This window comes from Acomys russatus, chromosome 21, assembly GCF_903995435.1.
Source record: "Acomys russatus chromosome 21, mAcoRus1.1, whole genome shotgun sequence".
Taxonomy (NCBI): Eukaryota; Metazoa; Chordata; class Mammalia; order Rodentia; family Muridae; genus Acomys; species Acomys russatus.
The window spans coordinates 41,875,685-41,902,149 of record NC_067157.1 but is presented as its reverse complement, the minus strand read 5'-3'; the positions used below and the strand labels follow the sequence as shown (position 1 = coordinate 41,902,149).

General features: G+C 40.2%; 1 protein-coding gene across 1 annotated transcript in view; it reads right to left on the bottom strand.

Moving 5' to 3' along the window:
• Grm1 (glutamate metabotropic receptor 1) overlaps positions 1–26,465 on the bottom strand; it is a 384,350-nt gene that overhangs the window by 68,911 nt on the left and 288,974 nt on the right. The window contains exon 4 of the mRNA XM_051164140.1: positions 23,059–23,294. Within this exon, the coding sequence (XP_051020097.1) occupies positions 23,059–23,294 (236 nt within the window). The remainder of the gene's footprint in view (positions 1–23,058; positions 23,295–26,465) is intronic.

Genomic DNA, 26,465 nt, shown 5'->3' with positions numbered 1-26,465 from the left:
ATCTAATCGAGCACGATTATTACTCATGGTGACTACAGTACATTTCATAACATTCAAATAAAACCTAATATGATTACTATGAGCTATCATTTGAGATTGCTGAATAAAACTGTAATATAAAATGAAGTGTCTATTTAATGTAGTAGTCAAATTATGAGCTCTGCACGCGTCTGTAGAGATAAAATAAGTGAAAGTGAAAATGGAAAGTTTTGGCAATTTTCAGTCTAAGTAGTAAAGAAGGATGTTCCTCAAATCCCTTAAAGGCAGACACAGACTTACATTCATGGCTGGGGGTAGTTGGAAGAGAATTCTCCAAGGATTACACCTAGTCATGTGCCTGATGGGATGAAGACAGCAGTATGTGAAGTAATAGGGATTTCTAACAGCTGTTAGAATCAAATTAAAATGGCAAAGTCAGATAGATCATCCATTGAAGTTATGCAACAGAAAGAAGAAGAATTTAATACTGCAGCATTTGCATTGTCATTTTGAGAACCGCTGATCTGGTGAGGCATGAAGCGCATTGCAAAAGTCTATTTGTAGCAAAGGGTGAAATAGTGCAAGTCCAGTTCTAAGAAAAAGAGTCAATCATTTTTGCTCTCTTTGGACTCCCAAAAGGTTCATGGAGGAGGTGAGACCTAAGACTGTTAATAAGCACAGGTTCTAGAGAATGAAGACAGGAGACGGAAGTAGAAGCTCCTTGGCAGTAAACTGTAGACAACACCAAACCGACAGGAAATATGAGCGGAACACGGAGGATCTATGCTTTCATGAGCTGTGTCAGTAAAGCCGACAATAACAAAGGCTGTTATTTATTGAACTTTGCATAGTGGGTCAGTGAGCCTCGGGTCTTAAACAGTAGGTGGAAGAGAATTCCAGACATCTTCAGCACAAGGCACTCAGGACGTTTTATCACACTCTCACTTGGCTTCAGACCCTGTCTCCTGAATGTGCTGGCTGCTGCGACTACAGCAAGCTACGGCTACCACTGCGACACATTATGTCTGAGATATGCACTGGGTTCCAAGGAAGACGTTGAATTATCAAGGTAAAGCTCACATTTTTTTTTTTTATCAGTCAGAATTAGGCTTAAACCACATTCAAAATTCAAGCAGGATGGGGTAGCTCACCTTTTTTAGTTACTATTGTTTGAAACTTAAGGGTTACAGTCTGTTGTGGTACAGAATGAGTGGTAGTGACAGTGTTGTTGGCAGAGGCAGTAGGAGCATGGAGCAGCTAGTCAAACTCTGTCAGCATTCAGGAAGCAGGGAGAGGCGAATACTGCTGGCCTCTGTGTCATCTACTCCAGCCATGTGATGCTCAGATTCAAGATGGGTCTTCCCTCTTTAGTCTGGAAATGCCCTCACCACCACATCTAAAGGTGTGCCTCTTAGATGATTTTAAATCCAGTCGGGTTGACAGTGGAGATGAGCTACCACTGCCACATAGGCATTCATTAAATCCAAACTTCTTAGACACAAGCACCATCAACCTTAATCCTTCATTCCCTCCCCTGCCCAGTCCAGCATTTAAGAAACTTCATGTTCAGATTAGATTAGACAGTCATTGAAAACAACCACACTAGTCACAGCCCTACTGGTTCACTCAGTTCATTGCCCTTTATAATTTATGAAATATTTGTTCTGTTGGACATTAGGAACACAGGGAGTTAATATTTTCTATTTTGTACATGAATGTTTATGGCAGACATAGCTATTGGGTTTTGGCTCAATTCACTGAAGTAAAGTTGCTCAATTAAAATGTTCCTTTAGAGTAATGGTTCTCAACCTTCCAAATAATGCTGCTGCCATCATTAAATACAGTTCCTCTTGTATGGTGACCCAATCCATGAAATTGTACTCATTGCTACTTCATAACTGTAACTTTGTTACTGTTCTAAATCATAATATAATATCTATGCTTTCTTATGGTCTAGGTAACCCTGTGAAAGCATCTCTGGGCCCCCAAAGGGGTCCCAACCTACAGGTTGAGAACTATTGCTTTAGGGTCAGAGCATATAGGAGGATTTCTTCTAGGAATACCATTTAATTCTTACTCTCATCTGCTGAACATCTGAACACCTACTTTATCACATCTTGACCAATACTAGATACTATAAGCCAATTTGATATGTGTACAATTATTAATTTTTTGCCTTTCTTTGTTATTAGAAGAATAGCTTCTTTTTCTTTCTAGTATAGTTATAATCTTGTTCCCTCACTATTTTGAATGATAATCCTTATTGTAGTAGAACATTTTAAATAGGTATAATTTTTGATTTTGTTAATCCTACTGTAAATGAACACAAAATGTTTGTTATTTATCAAAGCACATCATTAAGTTATATCTCCCAAACGAACTTCTTGGCAGGAAGCAGCTGTAAGTAATGCATCTGGATTTCTGCCCATAGCACACAGACCTCAAGTTCCATGAGAAAGCAAAGCCATGTGCAGGCATAAATCCCTGGAACTAGAATGCTGGCTTAATATTTTTACCCATTACCATATTTAGTTTATGGTCTTTGTTTACTTTTTTAATGACTATTTTAGCACTATCTTCCAAGAGAAATCCTTTTATTGAACAATTAACTTATTATTAGTTTACCAAACATGTGATGACATTTTATCTCTTCTTTAATTTCAAAATCTTCTTTTCTTTTGTAATTAAAGGATGGAAAGTAGTAAGAGGCATCAGGGAACAGAGAACTAAAAATATCCCTAACAACATATAAACATCACTGATGTTCATGGAACATGGCACATTACCGATTGGATAAGGATGGGGAGCAGGCTTCTATGTTAGGCTGCACAAATCTAGTCAAAAGGCAGAACCCTGAGCCCAGAGTGTATTGTCCCTCATGCTCTGATGTACACCTTATCGATCATATTCTCCCTAACCCCCTCCTTCTCTCTCTTTTGGTTTTTTGAGACAGGGTTTCCTGGACTCCCTTTGTAGACCAGACTGGCCTCGAACTCACAGCAATCAACCTGCCTCTGCCTCCCAAGTGCTGGAATTAAAGGCGTGTGCCAACATGCCCGGCTATGGGTCATATTCTGAGAGGATGCAGTGACAGCTTTGCATTTAGAGTTATGTGATTCAGAAGTGCCTTCTTGAATTAGGAGGAGGGCCAGATAAGTAACCTTAATGGGAAATAGAAGGTCTGGGTCAAGACCTTCGAAACAAGAAACATTGAGAAAGTAGTCACCTTTTCAATGGGCAGGTTCTAGAGCAAGAATTCTCACTATACTAACAAGAAAAGACTATGGAAACCAAGCTTTATAAGGAACCAGAGTTCCATAGAAGCTATTAGGAAGGATTGCAAGCACAGGAAATGTATAGAGATATGGGACTGGGTTAACATTACACAGTGCTTTGGAATCAAAGTAGAAGCTTGGTCACACCCAGGGAAAGGGTAAAGGTGGAAGGACAATACTAGAGCATTCCCAAGATGCTGGCTCCTAGGTATAGAGACAGGGTGGGTATGATTGAACCCTCGTTCCTATCACCTTTACTTGCTACATTCTAGGTGGCAGAATATTGCTGACAGAAAACAAAAAACAAAAACAAAAACAAACAAAAACAAAAACAGATGTCACTTTCTGTCCTCCAGATCATGCCTCATATAATAAAACAGAAGCTCCTCTTTACATGAGAAATCGGTTACTTTATTCCTCAGCTCAATTCTGCCTCCCTCCTTCCTTCTTGAGAGCACACTGCAATAACTCAGTAGGCAAGGAATCCAGCTTCCAGCTTTTTCTTAAAAATCCAACCCAAGGATGGTGTGGAATCTACCACATTTGGTCCATGGGATTGGCATTCTGACTATTTCCTCAACTTTCCTTCTTCACATCAGAATTTCTTGAGGACTGTCATCAGTGGTCTTTTTGAAATGTATTTGTTAAGTTTGATTACAGAGTACCATAAGAGAAACTGCCTTTAAAAACAGAAAGGTTTACTACTGTTATAGTAACACATACTTCTTAGTCTTGCATACTTCAAAGGTCAAGAGTCATATTCTTGGTCTTTGGGTGGTGGAGAAAGAATTTGTTGGCAGAAGTCACATATGTGGGCAGGCACATGAAGAAAAGACAGAAAAGGGAAACTAGGGTTGACAGCTGGATCAGAGGTTGATATTGATTTGCACAATAGATTGCAAATAACTGATGTCTTGGGAGTAAATGCAATTTCCCCTGGGAGAAATTCCGAGCACAGAGACACATTATGTGGTCTTTGTTAGCTTATGTCACTTCATTGACACTTTGGGCTTCTAGTTATAAAATGTTCATAGTACGTCTTCCACTTAACAACTCATATGGCTATTACTGCATAGAGAAAAGCAACGAGCCAGGAGCTTCAAACTAAGTGGAAGAAAGAGCATAGCAGAAGCACAAGCTCTAACACTATTAAGACCTTCCTGGCTGAGTTTCAAAACCACAGCCAAGTCTTAAAGTCTTCCAATATTCATGAAGTTATAATGAAGTTCAAAAGGGCACAGATTTCATTTGCAAAATGTCAGTCAAGGAAAAAAGATCTTGGATCCCACCTCTAAATTATTCCTAACTGAAGGGAGATAGAATCTATAAGACTACTCACTGCCATCTATGAAAATCATATCTAACAAGACAGCAAAAAAAGTGGACAATTTCTTCCCATTAAATTTTAGCTGAGTCCAAAGGGAAGAGGACTCAGATGAAGAGAAATTATTTAGATAGGTTCACACAAGAATAAGGCCTGTCCATCCATCACGAAAAACAAGGAACAGTCCTGAACAAGGAGAAAATGAGATTGTCCAGACAGAAGCCTCAAGCTTATAGTGATTTATTGGAAGAAAACAAGGGATTGAGACACCCTATTAACAACCTGTAAAGATGCAGATAATAACCAATCAGAAGCTTTCCACCCGATGTATAAACCCCTCACAGTACACCTGCTGCCTCGCACGACTCCATACTTCACCAGAGAGCAAGCTGTTAAGAGTTACATATGGAGAAAGGATTTTGATCTTGCTCTTAGTCTATCTCTACTGACTGTTGCAACTGTAAGTCAGTTACAAATTATGCCCTCAGTTTTCCCACCAGTGAGGATAATAGAATCACCTTTCTAGACACTGGGTGATTCAGTTTATCTAGTGTTTGTGCTATCTTGCCACATAACACATGATAAGCCTCCTTGGGACCAGGTTCTTTATCTTATAAAATGAGAATGTATGCTTAAGGTAAGGCTCCAGCTTTCTCGGATTGGATTCTATGTTCAGACTGTGAGGTCAGGGGTCATGCACCAACTGGTGAGGATGACATTTCGTTCCCCTATGCTGCAGGCCTACAGATTGGTAAAGGAGAGCCAAGAGCCCCGCTCTTCCTGGTCACTGGGTCACTGGGCTTCACCTTCTTTCCTCACATCTTACAATGGGCCTGTTAATTAAGTTCAGATATAAGTGCTTTCCACCTCTTTGCCACTGTTGATTTCCTCTCAGAAATCCTAATTAGCAGCAAATGGTTGAAGGCAAAAGAAGGAAAAATCAGCCTGAAGGGTAAGGATGTTACAACAATCATGCCTGACTCACTTCTCAATTTATCTGTTTTGATTTAAGGGAAATTGATGCTGAACAAGAAATAAAGAATTAAAGACTTTACCTCAGATGGGCAAAGGAAAATACTTCACTATGGATAAAATTGACAAAACTTCTGCCTACAGAATGTGACTTACTTCCTGCCCTGGGAGAGACCGCTTATGTATCAGGGTCCATCCTTCCATCATAAGAAGAGGAGTCATCCCCCTGTCAGGAACAACACAGCCTCTGTGTTAGTAACACTCTCTTTCCAGGGACACAAAGACTTTCCTACTAGATGACAACAGACAATACTGCATTTACATTTCCCCATGTAATGGACAGAATAGGCGGTCAAAGCTACTCGGGTACTTTGGGGTTTAATTGTGGGTTTTATTCATATGTATGTAGAATGCATGTGCATATAAGTGTTGCCATGTGTAGAGACACAAGTGTGCAAGTGTACATGCCTGAGGAGATAACATCAGCTGTCTTTCACAATAGCGCTCCAGTTTATGTGTACATGCATGCATGTGTGCATGAATGTGCATGCGTGAGTGCATGTGTGTGTGTGTGTGTGTGTGTGTGCATGTGCATGTTAATGCAAGATGTCTCACTGCACTTGGAGCTCACAGATTTTGGCTAGTTTAGCTAGCCAGCTTGCCCCATGTATTCTTAGGGGGCCACCACACTGTTCAAGGTTTGAGTTTGAGGATCTGAATGCCAGTCCTCATATTTATGGCAAGCATTTTATCTACTGAGTCATCTCCACCACCTTTCAAATCTGCTTTAAATTTCTTCCCTGACCATTGTTCCAAAGAGCATAAAAAGATAAGGGCTAATGAAGTGTAGTTATTAAGAAGCAATCCCCACATAAGGGTTACTCGTGTTAAGACAGAATCCAAGAACTATCCGAAACACATCAATTTTGTGTCAAGAACAGCCCCTCTGCAAGACTGCACTTCAGCCAAGTCAGATGAAAGCAGCCACCTGATCCAACTCTTCAGAATAGGAAATCTCCTTTTGGGGCATCAGTATGCTCTGGAAATGAATAACGAACCAAAAAATAGCTTTTAAAACTTGAAAGTAGAGGGATCCCAATCAAAAGGCATCTACAAAGAAACCCCCAGAATCATGAGAGTTATGTTACACAGTGAAGGGTTTTCCAGGTATAATTAGAGATAAGTCTCTAAATTTGGGGTGGTTATAGTCGTTAACTGATTCAAACTGGTTCAATCTATACTGCAGGAGGCAATGAAACTGGAAAGGCATGTGTGCTTGTGAGACTCACAGAAGGGGCATGATCCACTGTTATTAGAATATCATGTGGAAATTATTTAAGAAAATATATGTGCGACAACATCTAGAAACAATTACTGCCTGATAGGCAGCTACAAAAGAGAGATATCAGAACTGTAGGGTCTAGGTACAGAATTCTGCCAACAACCTAAATGAACTGGGAATAGATTCTTCTCAGACAGATAAGATGCTAAATAAACTTCAGTTGCCCCATGCTAGGCTGCACCTCATGACCCACAAATCCATTACATAACAAAGGGTGTGATTTTGAGCTGCCAACTTTGCCATAATTTGCTAAGGCAGTGATAGAACACTAACACATCCCTCACTAGCTAATCTTCATGGAGCATGAATTTTTAGACACCCCCAGAAAGGAGATAAGAGGCTATTCTAAAGACAAATGGGCTTCATGCTTCATAGAATCTGAACCACACTACACAGTGACAACACTTTCCTCCATAGGTAAAGGAATGGCCACATCACTGCAATGATATCTACAGAGTGTACTGTCTCCATTCCAGTCCAGTGATTCATTCTGATTTCCATGGTATTTCATAACCACAGGCCATTTTCCCCAAGCAGCCAGGTGACCTTAAGGCTATCCTTCAAGGGCAAATTTTCACCACATTATGATTTTTCACCAAATCCAAGTTATAAAAAGAAAACAAATATTCTATTGAGGACAACAGTAGAAATAACTATGTAGTCTGTATACTTAGGTAAGAGGAGAGATGCAGAGATAATAGAAAAGAAATCTCAATTTTAAAAAAATTACTGTTTTCTTGTTGAGACAGAGTCTCTCTATAGAACTCTAGATGGCTTGGAACTTGCTGCATAGACGAGGCTGGTCTTAAACTCATAGAGATTCACCTTTCCCTTCCTAAGTGTTGAAATTAAAGGCATGTGATACCAAAATGGCTGATCCAAGGATATTCCATTGTAAGCCCACGTTAAAATTAATGTTTTCTGTCATGTTATTGGACCAACAATATTGCTATAGAGTTCTTGATTCATAGAATAAAGTCTACATTACAAGGTATAATAAGTAAAAACAAATTTTCTAAGTGATGGACATGTAGGAGAATCATCAATTTTTGTAGTTATTGTAATATTAGTTTAAAAACTACTAAAACCTCTTTTAAAACAAATCAGTTATTGGGGGGAACTTTCTCTCTTCTCATTTGAGTTATTTTAGAAGCTAAACCAAATGACAGTTAACAACATCCATTTAAGACAAATGACAGCCAGTGTTCTAGGCATCTTCTCACTCTTTATCTGGCCTGGAACTCTAAGAGGATGCTCACGGTTCCTCCAGCTGTTTGACATTGACTACCACATTGACACATGCCCTGCCAGACAAGAAAACTTGTCCCGACTTGCTTTGGTCTATTGGAGTTATAGCTGATTTACTTTTTCAAGAACTCCCCACTTAGAGTTAACAAAAATTCTTAACCCTGGTATGAAGGTCCAATTCTCAAGAACTCAAAAGAAATCTGAGAAACTATTTGGAGAATTCACAAAATAATAGGCTTCCCATTTTCACACTGGTGATCTTGGGTGCCTTGTTGCTTTACCCCCGCCTTTGACCACTCTCTCCAATGCACCAGAATCATGTCGATGCTGTTCCAGCACCCTCATTTCACAGTACTACAATTCTACCAGAAGGAGGGACATCACAGGATCTTAACCACCTGAGATCCTCCAAACCCCACAAAACAGGTCAGCTCATACCTCAGAGTCCTGAACTCCACTTTGGAGTCCACAGTCCTCTTGAGCCAATATGATCTATTTAAGGAATTCTGAGGTAGATATCTTGGGCCAGAGACACCAAGAAATGCTCAGTGTCACCTTTTCACCCCACTTTCAATATCTTGTAACACACACACTTGCACACACATATTCACACAAGTGGATACATTTCTATTGTTTAAGGTTTTCAACGTTCCTCTAATATAGTTCCTTGTGTTGCGGTGACCCACAACCACACAATATTTTGTTGCTACTTCATAGCTGTAATTTTTCTACTGTTATGAAATGTGATATATATATATATATATATATATACCTGTGTCTTCCAATGATCTTGAGAAACCCCTGTGAAAGGGTCATTTCACCCCCAAAGGGGGTGTGGCTCACAGGTTGAGAACCGTTGTTGTTTGAGCAAATTAGGGTCTAAGAGAGAAGTCTGTCACTGGCTGAAGGATATTTAGGTTTTCTTTAGGGAAGGGTCAAAGATACTAGTAGGTAACAGGTAGGGAACAGATGGTACCAAGTGGTCCAAATGTGAAGAGAGAGGCGGGGTTGGGAGAACTCATACTAAACCCATTGGCAAGGCATTACCTACAGATGCACAGGTCAGAGTGCCTGTGCTTTCACTCCGCTCACCCTACTGGAGTCAAGAATAAACAAGGGCCAGAGCAGTAGCCTTTTCAAGGCGTGGAATCCTTTTTCTTCAGGTAAAGTATTAAATGAAGTTTGGAACAGAGTCCCTATCTTCTCTGGAGTACAATAGTTCCCCCTTTAAAAACTAAAAGAAGTTCAGACAAGGAGAAAAGGAAATCCCTCTCAGTCTTTTGCGAAGATTTCTAAACACATTTCCATACAGTGATTCTGCTGGTTGACTCTTAAATTCAAAATTCTGAAGAAAAAGTGTCCATGTATTATAGATGCATAAGGCTCGCTGTTCTTGGAAGAAAGAGCTCTGAAATTAACTCTGGTAACAGCTGGTTAAACTGCAATGTTTCTCTGTAATACTAAGGGCTCCTTCCCTGAAGGAAACTCTCTCTACTTGGTCTTTGCATTGGTCAGTGAAGTTTTAGTGGAAGGGACTCAGTTTGTTTTTTAGCATAATTGGCCATGTTTCTTTCTCCTCACCACAACCATCAAGATTCCAGACGAAAGTTTTCTACGTTCAGCACTAAAACATAAAGGACACAGAAGAAGTATGTAACAAACATATAGTAACTACATAGTATATGCAAAATTTATTACTTACTGTTCTAAAACATTAAGAGTCATTTATTATTGTCATATATACTACATGAGTATGTGTGCAGTATGTAATATACACTGTTCTAATTCAGAAATTGGTACTAGAGGTGAAGCCAACCTGGAATGATGCAACCAACCATGAAACATCATGTATAAACATGAGTAGCAGGTGGGAACCTGTAGCCAGGGTCTGAGAGGACTCTAATCTCTCATTATGTAATGATAAAATGCTCTGTAACATTGTCACCTGCTAAAACTTGTCATATGAGCTTGCATGTTTAGGCAAGGAATTCAGAAGGTTAAATAGGCAGAGATCAAGATGAATTTAATTTTTATTTCTATCTGGAAAAAAAATCACACCAAGAAGCTTTTGTGCTACATACAAAATCCAAATCAAAACAAAAAAGTCAATAAGCATTCAGGTTTATGGCTAGGACTAAGAAAACACATTCTTTTTGTTACAGTCCAAGAGATATTTAATTTAGATCCATAAGTATCTGATGTGAAGGAAGCAATTAAGAAAAAAAAGGAGCCTGTGACATCTATTAGAAATTAGGCTCAATGCAACTAAAATCAAGGCTACAAAGAAGGGCACGTCTACAGAAATTTTAGGCATGACTATTGGCATGTGTCATGACTAATAATGTAGTTTAAAAGAAACTACATAATTTGACAGTTTTAGTAAGAAAATTAGGAACCTAAAATCTAACAGCCTAAATTAAAAATTACAGTGACAACTCAAGATTTAACATTCTTCTGGGTTTTCTAACTGCCTGGAACAAGAAAGAAAAGCAAGAAAGCCACACCAGAGCGATAGCCTCTAACAGTGCATTGCACGCAGCTGAAGAGGATGATGGGAAAGAAGGAGACTTCCTGAGACCAAATGCAGGGGTCACATGTCTTCAGCTGATGATATGGTTTAACGTTCAGAGACCTACAATGAAATGACTTTCCCCTGCCCCGAGTCATGGTTTCTTTTTGTAGCTTCAGCTATTCTGCAGACCAAGCTGGCCTCTGCCTCCTGAGTGCTGAGATTAGAGGTGTGCACCATCGCTGTCCTATGAAAATGACTTTTAAAGCCTCATCCCTAACTCATACATACATCACACTCTTGTCTGCTGGCAACAGAGGCAGGGAGACAGCTCAAGAGCAACTAAAAAACAGTAGCCTATAGGAAGGAACTGGAAGGGTCAAGCGTAGATTCGTGGAACAGAGCTTGCTTAAGGTACTTAAGGCCTTGTGTTTAAGCCCTAATAACACAAACAAACAAACCAGTTTAGGGAGTCTAATCTTTGCTCTGTCTAGACATTCCGTCTAGACATCTCGGATAAAGCGAAGGTCCCTCAAAGACAGTCACATCCTTATCCCTGAATGAACAAAAAAATTAGATTACACAATAAACTAGACTTTAGAATAATGCAATTAATCTCCTGAGACAGGGTGACTGTCCCGAGTTATCTGGAAGAGCTCCATCTCACCACACGAATTCTTAATAGTGGACAACGTTCCCTGTCCGTTGTCAGAGAAAGGTGTGATTGACGAAGTAAGTCAGATGAGTGTGATGTTCCACTCTATGAATGTGAAATGGGGTCGTGAGCCCAGGAAAGCAGGTGGCAGCCAGAGAAAGCAAGGTAAACAGATTCCCAGCTATGTATTCCATCAGAGAGTGTGAGTCCACTGGCATTGTCCTTTTATGCCAGTTAAATCCATCCCAGCCTTCTAGCCCATAGAATTTAATGTAATATATCTGCATTGTTTAAACCACTGAGTTTTTAGTCAATTTTTAAAATATTAATATTATAAGATAACTACCATCTCTACTAATTGTCCAATGTAGATATAAAGAAACATGGTGTTTGGCCATGGCTAACTAGTTTTAGAGTGCCAATACTTATATGCCAAACATTATTGGTAAGTAAATGAACACAGCCAATGAAAGAATGTGCCCAGAATGGCGAAGCTCTTGTGAGCTAATGCAGAAGCCACAGCCAGAACCAAAACACTAGCAAAGCATGCAACTTGGACAGTGACAGAACTGTCCACGTCTTGAGTTACTTTAAAAAGTGCTAAGTAGCTTTAGCAAAGATGAAGCCAGAGAACAGGGATGAGGCAATAACCCTAATCCCTGCCCCCATGACTCTTAAGTCTTCCACCTAGACTCCATGTCCAAAAGGTCCCACAGCCTCTCCAAACATCAGCCCAAGCAGTTTCAAATTCCTGAGCCTACAGCAAACATTTCACACTCAAACCATAGCAAGGAGAGTTTGATGAGCAGCTCTTGATGTATAGGATGATGCTCCAGGGTTTACTGTGAAATAGAGGGAGACGCCACACCATAAGTCTAGCTGGTGGTCTGATTGCTCAGAGCCACTTCATACCCCTCAGAGCAAAAATGCAGCCCCTGTGACCAGAACTGCTTTCTGAAAGCATCCATTGGAGAATTGAGTGCTATGGAATCTATTTAGGAAAGAGATGTGGGAATCTTGATTTCATAGTAGTCAATAAAGACTAGTGTTAGATTGCTATTAGGATTAAAGAGATTGCTTATAATAATAGACATAAAATACTCCCCTCATTCTTAACAGCAACTTCCACGTTGCACAAACAATGGAACAGTGGGACCGCACAAGATACGATTCAGAAATGTCGCTGGTTCTTAAACACTCACAAGCCACCTGTCCTCCTGCTGAAAATCCTTTAATGTTTTCTTTGCTCAATTGTCTATCTCCATCATGAACAGGAAGACCAAGGGGACTACATGAAAAGAAATCAAGCATATACCTACCATTCAATCTAACCATTGCAGTCATTAATATTTTAAAACATGTTTTACCTGTTATTATTCTGTGTATGTATGTGGGCATGCATGCCATGGTACACGTATGGAGGACAGAGGACAACATTGTAGAATTCATTCTTTCCTTCCACCCTCACATGGGTTCCAGAGATGGAAGGCAGGATATCTGGCCTACATTGCCAGAGCCTTTACTAGGTGAGCAATCTTGTCACCCCATGGCCTTTCTACTCCTAAGAATTAACCCAATATAATGAAAGTATATGCTTGGGATTATACATATGTCCTCACATGAACTTTATGTAAAGTAACCTGAAATTGCAAACAATCCAAATTTATATTTCCTGGTGAATAGATAAATGATGATCAATGAAAGTAAAAGAACACTTAGCAAATATGGTAATTGTTAATATATGTAAGGTAATGATGTTCCCCACAGCATCTCTGTGCTGAGGAAAAGAAGGCAGACAGGAAGGCTTATGCAATGTACAATTATATTGCCTTATTAAAATTGAAAATAAGAGAGAAAAAAAGTGTTCCAGGACCCAAATGGTCATACCCACCCTGAAAGAACTAATATATCCTACTTATTTCTTACTTCTGTGGTGGTGGGATTTGAACCCAGGACCTGAAGCATTTAAGGCAAGCACTCCACCACCAGCTATATCTCCTGTTACTTTTTATGACATCCAGCCACCTGAGACTATCAAAATATACACTAGCCACTCACGCAAGTGAAATCTTTAGAAGAACAGCCATGGCTTTTAAACACGAGAACTCCCACCCTCTAAATCGTTCACAACACATGCTGGACAGTATTCTAGTTTATAAATATGTAACTTGTTCATTAAGCATAACTGACCTAGTTAACAAATCTATTTATGGTTTTAGCCAAAGTCTGGTAATGACTGTGGTGTGTGGGCCTAAGTCCAGTTTCTAGGTAACTAGCTGCAGAAATGTGCAAGTGTGCACTAGTGCACCCAAGAACACAAAAGTGTGAATTAATGTTCATGTAAAAGATAAAATAGAGTTCACTGTGATATCATATAACTGCCATCTTTATACCTCAAGTCTGTATAGTTGTGTAGAGAGAATGGTAGGCGGGGGTATAGTTCATCGGGAAAGCTGCTGCCCAACAAGCATGTGATCCTGAGCTCCATCCCCAGCCTGGCAATTATAGACAAACAGTAAACAGATATTTTTAAAACCATATCTATGTATCAACTTTTATGATTTGTGGGTATCAAAGCATGTATGTTTATTTAATTCATCACTAACATACAAAAAGTCACGGAAAGGAGACATGTGTGAGGGGGAGAGGGAGTTTCCGAGGAGGGAGAGTGATCAAGCGAAGTAAGAACAGTCGGAATGCCTTACATGTGTGTATGCATTGTGAACGAGCTCATTGTATTAAACAAAGGATAACATGGATAAAGGACAAATTAACATGGGATAAGTTGAATAGGCCAAGGAGAACTTGTCTCACTGCTGTGTGGCCCCCGTTCAGCATCTTTGGGAATGCAGCATGACAGGAAAAGAAGTTTGGAAGGTTGGGCGCTTGACTTTGGACAAGTTTCGGGTCACTTACTGGCCCGTCAATGTCATCGTGTTTTATGTAAGAGTGTCTCGGAAAGAATCCTGCAACCTGGGCTCCCAAAACAAAATTAGATCTCTGTAGCCACGTACACCAATATTTAGAGTTCTCTATTGTGACAGACATGTCCGTGTCAAGGTGAAAGCCTGAGTTTGCATAATTAGCGCAGCAGGAAGTGACACCTTGTACATCCACACAGTGTTCTTGACTGGGCTTGAATCTTGACAGCGTCTCAAATAGGGATTATGCCATCCATAAACATGTTGTGTTTTCACCTCATTTCCCTGTAAAGTTCAGGAAACAGTTCCCTGTTCTCTAAGTTCAAAGGAATGAACTCACAAAATGCTTGATCTTTTCTGCTGCACAAATGTAGAATTTTACCTTTGGTAGATTTGTGTAGTGGTTCCATGACACATTCAGGCAAATTTACATTATACTTCAGCTTTAATCTCCATATTTTTATCAAATGGGCTTCAGTGCTATTGACAAACAAAGTAAACTTTCAATTCCTCTATTATTCTTATTTTTATCCAGGTGAGATTACTATATATGAAATGGAGTCCATAGTCCTATAATTAATATGCAGGCATACTTGTAAAAAAATAGCACAAAGAAGAGGAATTAATCTACTAACCTTTACAGATTGTTGATAGATACACTTCTGTCATTCATTTTATACTTCTAGTGATTTAAAAAATTCATTTTTTAGATTATATTGCTGTTAGTTTCCATAGAAACCTTTATTAAGTACTATTTCACATTTACTATATAAACAGAGTTTGCATGCGTTAGACTGCTGATTGGAAGACTAAGGGTACTGAGCCAAGGCTGAGTGATTTGGAAATCACTGAGACTAATTAAAAAGTGCTTTATGCAAAGTCCACATCACTGCTTAATTAGCTGACTACATCAGGGGATTTGGAGATGTGTTGGAAAAGCACTAACTAACATAGCCTAACTTCTAAAATTTTAATCATTGTGAGGACAGTGGAAAGAGTGGCATTGTGCAAGTCCATCGACTTGTGCAGCAAGCGACTTAACTGCCTAAGGGATTTGTGTCACATTTGCAGTGAAATAGCACTTTATCGTTCCTAACAAGAAGCACTGAACAGGTCCCTGGGATGCTTGCTCCTAGGGATCTGGACCAGAAAGTACCTGTAGATGCAGCACCACGTCGTTTACATTTCTGTTAACTGATGGATGACCTAACTTAAGCTCTGAATTTGAGGTTCAGCAACTGTAACATGATAACAATATCTACTTCACACAGATGCTTAGCGAATTGAATGAACTAATATGGGTTATTCTGCAAGGAAATAATACAAGCAGGAAATACAGTTGTCTCTTGCTCACCACAGGGACTGAATTCAGGACAATCCCCTTCTAAAGACACCAAAACCTAAGGATAGTCAGGCCCTTGCATAAGATGGAGGAAATTTAAATATAAAATAGGCATATCCTCTTAGATATTAATATTAAATCTCCAGATTAGCAATGATGTTGGAGACAGTATATATTCTAGGCTAAGGTTGCATGGTTAAGGATAACTACAAGGGGGAAATCCGTACATAGTATAGATGCAACATTTCTTGAGTAGTTTGACTTCACATTTAGTAGAACATGCTGATGTGGAAGCCATGAGCATTAGGAGTTGACTGTACTTACACAAACACAAAGTTCTAGTGCTTACTGGCATGGCCAACCAGAGAAAGACGGTGATATTGGTCACCTCACAGAAATAGTCTTTGAAGTTGTAAGTTTAAAATAATTATATTTAAAGGTGAGGAAACTAGAGAAAATAAATATACAATTCTTAATCACTGGTACACAGTGTTAAAAGACATTTACTTATCATTATTATAGAAGCTCTTATATTTTTTTTCTGATTTTAAAAGCAATGCAATGCCAGGTATGGTGGCTGGAATGCACCAGTAATATTAGTACTCAGTAGACAAAGGCAGTCTGATCTACACAATTACACAGTGAATTCCAGGCCAGTTGGGGCTACGCAGTAAGATCCTGTCTCAAAAACAAAAAAAGAAAGAAAGAAAGGAACAAAAAGAAAGGGAAAGAAAAAGAAGCATTCTTGTAATGCTTACTCTATGTAATTTATCTACCCACCAAAAATTACTGTTAAGTTTTTGGGGTATTTTCATCTTCCAATATAATTTTAAGCCATATACTTGATACAAATATATTATTTCTCATCCTCCCTAAACATTGGAAGTTCTGGACCATCAAAACATTAAGAAAAATGCTTTAGTGAAATAACAAGAAAATCTGTCCACCTCAAGCTTTCCTGTTTAGAATTTTTTCTTGAGCTTTGTTTCCAGAAGTGGATCCATTTTCCAGGAGTTCACTTGGAAGACATGAGCAGTTCTCAAGCTTCTGAAAACAAACTGCTTCAAAAGTCAACTCCTACCAGCACTGGTGAGACACTCAGTGCCCTTCGTTTGGATTGCCTTGTGATAATCATGGTGTGTGTGTAACTCAGCATCTCACACTCAGTGGGATGACACCTCTCATGCTTTAATATTGCAGTTTGGCTTTAGAGTCCCCTGTAACACTCTTCTCCGTAAAAGCACTATAATTACTTAGCCATTCTTATCTTATTGTTGGACATTTAGGATGCTTCCAATTTTTCTCATTAAAAGAACAATGAATATGAGACATAGAGTTTTTCTTGCCTGTTGGTGTTACTATTTTTAGATTGTTCCCTTATAATAGATTCCTAAACATGCAATTACTAGCTTAAAAGCATGGAAGCTTGGGCTTTCTTAGAACCACATATTATAATTTTGTGGTAGGGCAATGCATTAAGTACATAAGTTTATGGATGCACTATGTTCTCAGCCTCTTTCAACTCTACATTTATAGTCACAACTCTTGTTTTTTTGTTTTGTTTTGTTTTTTTGGTTTTTTTTTTTTCTCCTTTCTTTCTCATTCCTCCCCATTGGAAGCAAATGAGAACATTGTTTTTTTTTTAATTTAGTGTACACTTGTATTTGTCTGTTGACCAAGGGATAATGGAATAATATGATGGTAATGCTTTTGATATAGGTTCTTGACTTGTGTGATATTGATGGCTAGTCCTGTGCAACAATGCAGATGTCCCCTCAAAATACACATTGAAATTTAATTGTAATATATTTTTGGTTGTAAGCCTAGCCATCTGGGAGAGGGAAGAGGAAGGGGAACAAGGGTGGGCACAAGGTGTGGGGAGAGTGGGGTTGGGAGGTGAGAGGTCTGGGAGAGAGGGGTTGGGGGGTTACAGAGTCAACTACCCTAGGCCCATGGGGGCTCACAGAGATTGAACCATTAACCAAAGAATATGCATGAACTCAACATAGCCACTTTCTACATATGTAGCTGATCAGCAGCTCGGTCTTCATGTGGACCCCTTAGCAATTGTAGTGGGCTAGACCTTGACACGAATACAGTTATTTGCTTTGCTTGCTTTGGAATCCATTTTACCTAGCCAGCTACCTTGTCTGGCCTCAGTGAAAGGATGCAACTAGTCCTGATGTGACTTGATGTGTTGGGGCAAGTTGCAGAGTGGGGGACTTCCCTTCTCTGAGGAGATGGGAAGGAAAAATGAGGGAAGAGGTTGGGAGAGTGGAACCTGGAAGAGAAGAGGAGGGAGGTGGCTGTGATTGAAATATATTAATTAATTATGGAGAAAAAAACACATTAGACCTTTAGAAACTGGATTTTAGACCAGATGGTGGCATGCCTTTATTTCCAGCACTTTGGAAGCAAAGATCTCTGTGAGCTCAAGGCCAGCCTCATCTCAAACTAGTTCCAGGGCAGTCAAAGCTACCCAAAGAAACCTTGTCTAAAAAAAACCTAAAGAGATGAAGAAAGAAGAAAGAAAGAAAGAAAGAAAGAAAAAGAGAAACACTTGGTGGTACACAACCTTTAATCCAAGCACTTAGAGAGGCAGAGGCAGGCAGATTGCTGTGAGTTTGAGGCCAGCTTGGTCTTCAAAGCAAGTCCGGGAAAGCCAGGACAACAGGAGAAACCCTGTCTCAAAAAAAAAACAAAAAAAAAAAAAAGAAAGAAAGAAAGAAAGAAAAAAAAGAAAGAAAGAAAGAAAGAGAAAAAAGAAAAGGAAAGGAGGAAAGAAGGAAAAATCTGGATTTTCAAGAGACTTCATGAAGAGGTTATTGCCTATATTGCAAAGGGGAGTTGTTAAAAGCTCTAGGGTTAGCCCCTTTCTATGTCTCCCAGCCTACTTGTTCCATCTACCATGCACAGGATGGTTTAGATCACAGGGTGGGACTAGATGTAGTTCACGCAGACTTCACCCTCTAGAACCATGAACAAATGAACATAGCTCATTGGAAACTTGTACCATTTATAGCAACTTGTTACAGTAGCAGAAAGCAGAATAAGATATCTGGTAAGATAGCATTTCAAGACTCCTGGCAGGAAGAGTTGTGCCACAGTAGTTGGAGGCCACCATTAGTTTTTTAGAGTGTTCTGTTTTTAATAGTAAGTTTCTGTTATTATTAGTTTTTCAGTTTTGTACAGTTTCCACTTTGGGTTAACTTGTCCTGTAAGTGAGATCAGAGAAGACCGTCCCATTCAGTTTTAGACACATTAATGTGAGCAGAGACAGGTCCTGATTTATTTTTCTCCATTGTGTCCTAGGGCAAAACTTCTCTTTTCCTTTCTGGAAGTTTGGCCAGAGTGGTAATTCACAATCCTGAAGATCAACCAAAAAGCTGGCTGTTAATCAGGGCTGAGAAAAATACTTTTATCTGTCCACTGTTGCTCTGCATCTGTTCTTAGGCTGCTTAGAACTCATGCTAGAATGTTAGGCAGGCCCACCACACCAGTGTTTCTCTTCCTAAATCCCAATTAACCTTAAGGGCATTACTTCTGAACCCAAGCCTCCAAGGCCTTAAGCTACTCCTATTGTACTTCTTGGAGACCCATTTCTACACTGCGATGCCATCTGAGCTCTCCTCCGGAAAAGACACAGCATTTTTCAGAAGGAGGCAAGTCCTCTGCTGAACATCTCTGAGATGAGCCAGTCCCCAGTCTGCTTCAGCCCTGGGACATGAGCAAAATCACCCAGTAACCTCCAGAATCATGAACTAAACAAATTATTGTTATTTAAGCCACCAAGCCTTGGTGGTGGGTTGTCATGAAGGTGTACTGAAATAGCAGATAATTGATGAACATTCTCTATAACCTTGCAGTCTATGATGCTGACAGAACAATAGTTTAACTCAATTAAAGGAGCAGAACTCTCCAGCCCAGGGAATACTCAATGTAGTTCTTTTTTCCTCCTGAGAGAAATGATACAATATTACACCTGAATCTCACAGAACAAAGCCAAATATTTGTATAGTTCCTGCTCTAAAGAGGATTTTTTTTTTCATCTAAGGCAGTGGAGCCACACTACTTAGGAGTTCTGGTGTGCACAGAAGTGAAGCTAAGAAAGGAACCCATTTACAGTCCCCTGTTAATTGGGTACCGCTGTGATCAGGGATATTTCCCTCTCTGTAGAAATATGTATCAAAGTTTAGCTTGAAGAATAAAATTCCCAGACTTCGTGTTGTATCTAGACACTCTAATTTCTCAAGTGTTATTGTCACATGGAGATGAAACCCCGACAATAATTTCATGCAAAAAGCACAGAATTCACCTGTTGCCTATTTCCTATTGATATTTTTGTTATCATTGTTAATTTGTCCTTTTAGGATTCATTTTTTTTTTGTAATTTTAAAATTGTGTGTGTTTGTGTGCATGTGTGTGGGGGTGCATGTGTGGGTACGTGTGTGCCTGAGTGCTTGTGGGGGTGCATGTGTGAGTGTGTGCTTACGTGTGAGTGGGTGTGTGTGCATGTGAGTAGGTGTGCATGTGTGTATGTGTGTGTGCATATGTGTATGCGTGTGTGGGTGAGTGATTGTGTGTATGGGTGCACATGTGTGAATGTGTGTGTATGTGTGATTGGGTGTGTGTGTGCATGTGAATAGGTGTGCATGTGTGTGTGTTCATGCATGTGTGAGTGTGTGTGTGTGAGTGTGTGTGTATGCCTGTGCTTGCATGAACTGCAGTTGCAAATGAGTCCTTTATAAGAACAAGATGCTTTCCCACTGGTGATCCATCCCTCCAGGCCCCTAAGATTTATTTTTATATTTATTTATGTGTATCTGTGTGAGTATATGCACATGAATGCAATGGTGTGCAAACTGGTTCTCTGTTCATTTGTGTGGAGGTCAAAAGAGGATGTCTGGTGTTATCTTCCATTATTTTCTACCTATTTATACACAGCAGGGTCTCTTCATTATTTTAATTAAGTTGGAAGCCAGAAAATTTCAGTGACCTCACTGTCCTACCTGACTCGGTGCTGGGGATGTGAGCATATGTGGGGATACCCAGTTTCTTATTTGGATTCTGGGATCTGACCTCTGATTTTCATGATTGCAAAGAAAGTGTCTTAACTGCTGAATGTCCTGTCCAGTCTCAGTTGCCATTTTTCCCCTTAGAGACAGGGTTTCTCTGTGTAGTCTTGTCTGTGCCGGAACTCACTTTAAAGACCAAAATGACTCAGATTCACCTGCCTCTGCCTCCCAAGTGCTGGGATTAAAGGTGTATATCACTATACTCAGTGATTTGTCTTGTTTTTAAGACAGGGTCTCATTGCATAACCCGGGATGACTTCAAACTCTCAATCCTCCTGCCCCAGCTTCCTAAGTACTGCAATTAGAGGTCTGAGCCATCATGGTAGGTTCCTTCTTGACACTGTTACTTAGCGCTGTCAAAGGTAGCAGTCACACCTGCCTTAACCAGGCTTAAATTTAAATTAATAAAGAGAAATAAAACTACTTCTTTTGCTCCCCAGGCTTACAAGCCATAGTTACATGTTAATACCCACATGTAGTGCACAGCAAAGAGACGGACGATTTCCACTACAATAGAAAATTCTACACTGTGTTCTAATTTAGTGACTCAATAAAGTACTTCACAAGTCAATGTTGTTTGTCACTTGTTGACTACCCTGACTGAAGATGACTGCTACGAGTACATCTACTTTTATTGCATGATCCCAAACTGCCAGGTTTCTGTCAGTTCTGCAGGTCTTGGTCAGTGACATCTAGCTCCTCAAAGCAGAGTCTGTTTGATAATCTGTCAACCAATCACTGTAGCTCTTTCAGGATCTCATTCAAGACCACCTCAGAAGTGAGTCTCTGTCTCCATGTTCCCAATTGCCATGGTCTAGTCCTCAGACTCTCAGCTGCACCATAAGGGGATGTCTTCGGTAATGCAATTTGTGGGGTCCTTTCAGCTCCCCGCCCCCATGCTTGACTCTCACTGGTTCCAACAAGGCTGGCCTCGGTATTATCTTTCTACCAGGTTAGTGTGTGTTCTCATTCTCATGCGTTCTTCCTTCTTCTAGGGAGCTTGTGCCTAATGTTAAGATGGCTGACACCTGCCACCTTCACATCTGTAGCTATGCTCCCAATGGAGTTTTGTCTGCATGTCTTTTCTCAATTGCAATCCTTCAGTTTTATTGGCTCTTACCTTCTCCATAGCTCCTATGATCAGGAAATGATGAGCGCACACCCTTCCTCTGCTGCTGCTCCTCTCCTCCTCCTCTACTCTTGTCCCTCCTCCCCTTCTCCTCCTCCTCTACTCTTGTCCCTCCTCCCCCTTCTTCTCATCTACTCTTGCCCCAAGTTATACATATATTATTGTATTTATATATATCACCATTATAAAGCTTTCTTACATCAAATGTAAGTATTTATTAAAAATAGAATATTCCATGTAATAAATATTGTTCTTATCCTGACTTGTTAAAAACTCATTGTCTTGGGTTATTTATCGGTTTCACTTTGATTTGTCCCAAGAGAATATATGCTTACAGGTTATGCCTCATACCATTCCCTCTCCAATTGCTTCTATATACAAGTTCTATACATGTAAGTGACATGAATAATTAATTTTCTAGGCTCTTCTAAGTATCTGTTAGCCTAAACCCAGGAAACCCACACCTTTGTCATGCAATTAAAAAATGAGGTCATTACTAGTATCCAGTCTGTCACTGTGGACAAACCTTTATGCTGTGTCAGCTTGGCATGAACATCCAGCTTGGAATGGCACTGTGACAGGGCAAAGGCTATTTATTTATGTCTGCATCACAGACCATACTAGAAAATGACAGGAGGCACAATGTCCCTATGCAGTAATGATAATTCTTGTAATAGTTACAATGTTATGGAGTTTGAGTTAAGTAATTCTTAGAGGGTAAATACCCTACCGCATCCACCAAGCCCCTAAACACCTTGGAAAAGCATGCTACCCTTCATGTTGGCTTAAGTGAACAGTGCACAAGTAGCAGCCTTCCAACTGCAAGCCACCATCTGGCTGACAGATGAGACTACAGTTCTTGGCATCTGTACTCTCAAAAAGCATGTTGGTTGTGTGGCCTAAGATAATGCCACCCACCCCTCTCCTGACTTGTGTATTAAAGTAGCCACAGAGAAAAGGACCAAATCACCCATGCTTATATGCTGTGCCTAACGTAGCCTAAGTACTTGAAGATACCTTTTCCCTCTAGCTCAAGTACTGGATGTCTAACTGCTCTATTTCCTTGTCCTATATTGTTTTAGGTATTTTTTGCAGGGACCAGGCTTCTCTAATATAAAAGAGCATAAATCCATGGTGGGAGGGGAATATATATATATTCACTTTATATAAGCTGTTTTATAAGCTAAGCTTTCATTACCCACCCACTCCCATCCAGTTCGGATTGACAGATTGTAATGGAACTAGAGATGATGACCCACACCAAGCTGGTACACTATCAACAGTTACCTGTACAGATTTTTTTAAAGTTGGGGTTCTCCAATAGGTGTCCAGGTAGGCGACACTGGAAGCGATGTTGCCAGAACTCAGGGAACCAAGGGTTTCTCGTGTTGGTGTCCAGCCTCAGCTTCAGGAAGTAGTCATCAAACGACCTGACCTCTGGAGACTGTAGCTTTATCGTGATTCCTCCATTGGCTTCCACCTCATAGCCTTCAATAACTTCATCTCTGTCTGCCCAACCGTCACTGAAATGATACAGGGATTGGGGTAAAGAGAGAAGAAGACAATGTCTCACAAATGAGTCCAGAAATACATATGAGCAAAACAATCCAGAGGATATAAAGTCTAATTTAAGCCACTGTAACCACCAGTTCACCTTTACTAGAAAGGAAAAAGCTGTGGAAAGGAAGCCTCCTCCTTGTGGATTTGCATCGGGAAGGGGATGGTAACAGTGATGATAGTATCAGTGGCTGCAGCTAACGTTCACTGAGCCTTCCCTAGTGCGTTAATCACTGTCATGGAAAAGAGATGAAAAACTTTCAGAAATGATCCAAAATTTTGTTGGGTCCAGGCAATCTGGTTCCCGTGTCTAGTTCTCCAAGTGCTAAATAATCAAAACACCTAGTAATTACTGTCCACACTGGAGACAATAAAACCCAAGTGTTCCCGTTCTTCATAATAAGCACTCAGTGTGTGAGGAGAACCTCACAGGTGGTCGTGGCAGTGAAACAAACAACGAAGAGGTGAGAATGAAAATTCGGTTCAGAATGACTTTGTCAATCTGACTTAAAACTTCAGGGAGTCTGATGCTCACTGAACTTTAGCTGTAGTCATGGATACTATCATTGTTGCCATCATCACTTTCCTTATGAAAATACACAAGCAGGCAGTTTATTCCCAACAAATTGAAACACATTATAATTTGGGGGGAAATTTTTGTAATATAATCTCTGGTGCACATGGAAACATAATTCCTTCAAAACGACATGTCATTTCCTTAAGAAAATGGATTCTAGACGTAGGATGCCTATAAAGGCCTAAGGAAGGGTCTGGCTTGGTCTCAGTCGTACAGATAGCACAGAGGTCATTTGGGCTATACGCCACCTCTGGTCCTGGTTGTGGAGCTTGGAGGAGCCTCTGACTATACACATAATATAAGAGTCATTTAGATTACTGAGTATCTCCAGTCCTGCTTATGGCTTTAAGGGTCATTTTGAGAACTAGCCCCTCTAGTCTTGGTTATAGAAGATTGACTTGTCATGGATTAACAGATAAAACAGATCACTAAGCTAGTAATCACTTCTAACTCCCAGCTATCTGGATGGAAGAACAGGTTGTAAGTCTTTCCCACAGCAAAGACAACCCTGCCTGCTTAACATTCCTGGTCTCCCTGGAGACTTCTGGGTGCAAGGGCCTTTGTGCTGTGTTCTCAACAAATGTGATTTCGACACTACAGCCAAAACATTACAAGAGTTGTATGTTATGAAGTAACAAAATAATTTAGTGTTTCTCCTGGAAAAGTATTCTCATTTGGCTTCCATAGAAGTAGCCGGAATATTTTCTGAGTGCTATCCCTCAAATAATAGTATTTATTGAAAACCATTTCACTCTCAAATATAAAAGAATCCTCCTCCTCACTAAGTGGAAACCACTGACATTTTATCTACAGGGTTGGATTTTTAAAATGGGCTCACCTTCTAGAGCATTTACATCTTCCATGAGTGATAATAGTATTTACTAAATTCAAATGTTCATATGAGCTGAAGCCAAGAGGGTGTCAGAGAAATATGATACCAAGAGCCGAGCACAAAAAGATTTATTAATTTATTTACGTTATACCCCAAGCGGAACTTCCCCTTCCTCTTCTCTTCCTAGTCCCTCCTTTCACCTCTCCTCCCCTTATGCTCCCCCCTTTGTTTGCAGAGAAGGGGAGACCTCCCATGGATATCAACCTGCCTTGTCATATCAGGCTGTAGTAGGACCAGGCACATCTTCTATTGGGGCTAGACAAGGATGTTCAGTTAGGAAAATGGATCCAAAGGCCGCCAACAGAGTCAGAGACAGCCTCTGCTCCTGCTGTCAGACAGAGGTTGCACAGGAGGACCAAGCTGTACATCTGCTTCATATGTGTAGGGAGCTTAGGTCCATCCCATGGATGCTCTCTTGTTGGTGGTTCAGTCTCTGTGAGCCCCTATGGGCCCAGGTTAGTTTGTTTTGTAGGTTTACTTGTGGTGTCCTCCACCTCTCTGGCTCTTTCAAGCCTTCCTATCTTCCCCGAGTTCTGCCTAATGTCTGGCTGTGGCTTTCTGCATCTGTTTTCATCAGCTTCTGCATGAAGCCACTCAGATGACAGTTATGCTAGCTTCCTGTCTGCAAGGGTAGCAGAATATTAAAAGTGTGAGGGTGGGCTCTTTCTCTTATGGCATGGGACTCAAGTTGAGCCAGCCATTGGTTGTGAATTCCTTCACTTTTTGCTCCCTCTTTCTCCCTGGTCCTCTTTAGGCTGGAAAAACTGTCGGTCAAAGGTTTTTATGGCTATGATGGTGTCCCCATCTCTCCATTAGAGGTCTTGCCTGGTTACAGTAGGTGATTGCTTTATGTTCCATACCCACTCTTACTGGGAGTCTTAGCTAGGGTCACCCTCATAGATTCCTGGGAGTTTCCATTGTCCTAGATTTGTAGCTTTTTCCAGAGAGACCCTCACGTTGATTGCAGTTCTCCCTCCTGCCATCCTCCACACACTTCGTCCCTCCTGTTCCCATTCCCACCCATCTCACACTCAGTCCTCTCTCTCCTTCTGCTTCATATGTCTGTTTTATTTCCCCTTTTGAGTGAGATTCAACCATTCTCCCTTGAGCCCTCCTTGTTATTTAGCATTTCCAGGTCTGTTGATTGTAGCATGGTTAACCTTTATGGCTAAAATCCACTTCTAAGTGAGTACATAACATGTTTGACTTTCTGGGTCTGAGTTACCCTACTCAGGATAAAACTTTCTAGCTCTATCTATTTGCCTGCAAGTTTCATGATGTCATTGTTTTTAATAGCTGAGTAATATTCTATTGAATAAATGTACCATTTTTTTTTATCCATTCTTTAGTTGAGGGACATCCAGGTTGCTTTTAGTTTCTGGATGTTATAAATAGAGCTGCTATCAATACAGGTGAGCAAGCGTCCTTGTTGTATGGTAGAGCACCTTTAGGATATATGGTCAGGAGTGGCATAGCTGGCTGTTGAGGCAAAATGATTACCAACTTTCTGAGAAATCACCAAATTGTTTTCCAAAGTGGTTGTACAAACTTGTACACCTCCCACTAATAATGTTCTAGTGTCCCCTTTCCTCCACATCTTCAACAGTATGAGCTGTTGCTTGTGTATTGGATGTTAGCTATTTTGACAGGTGTAAGAAAGAATCTCAG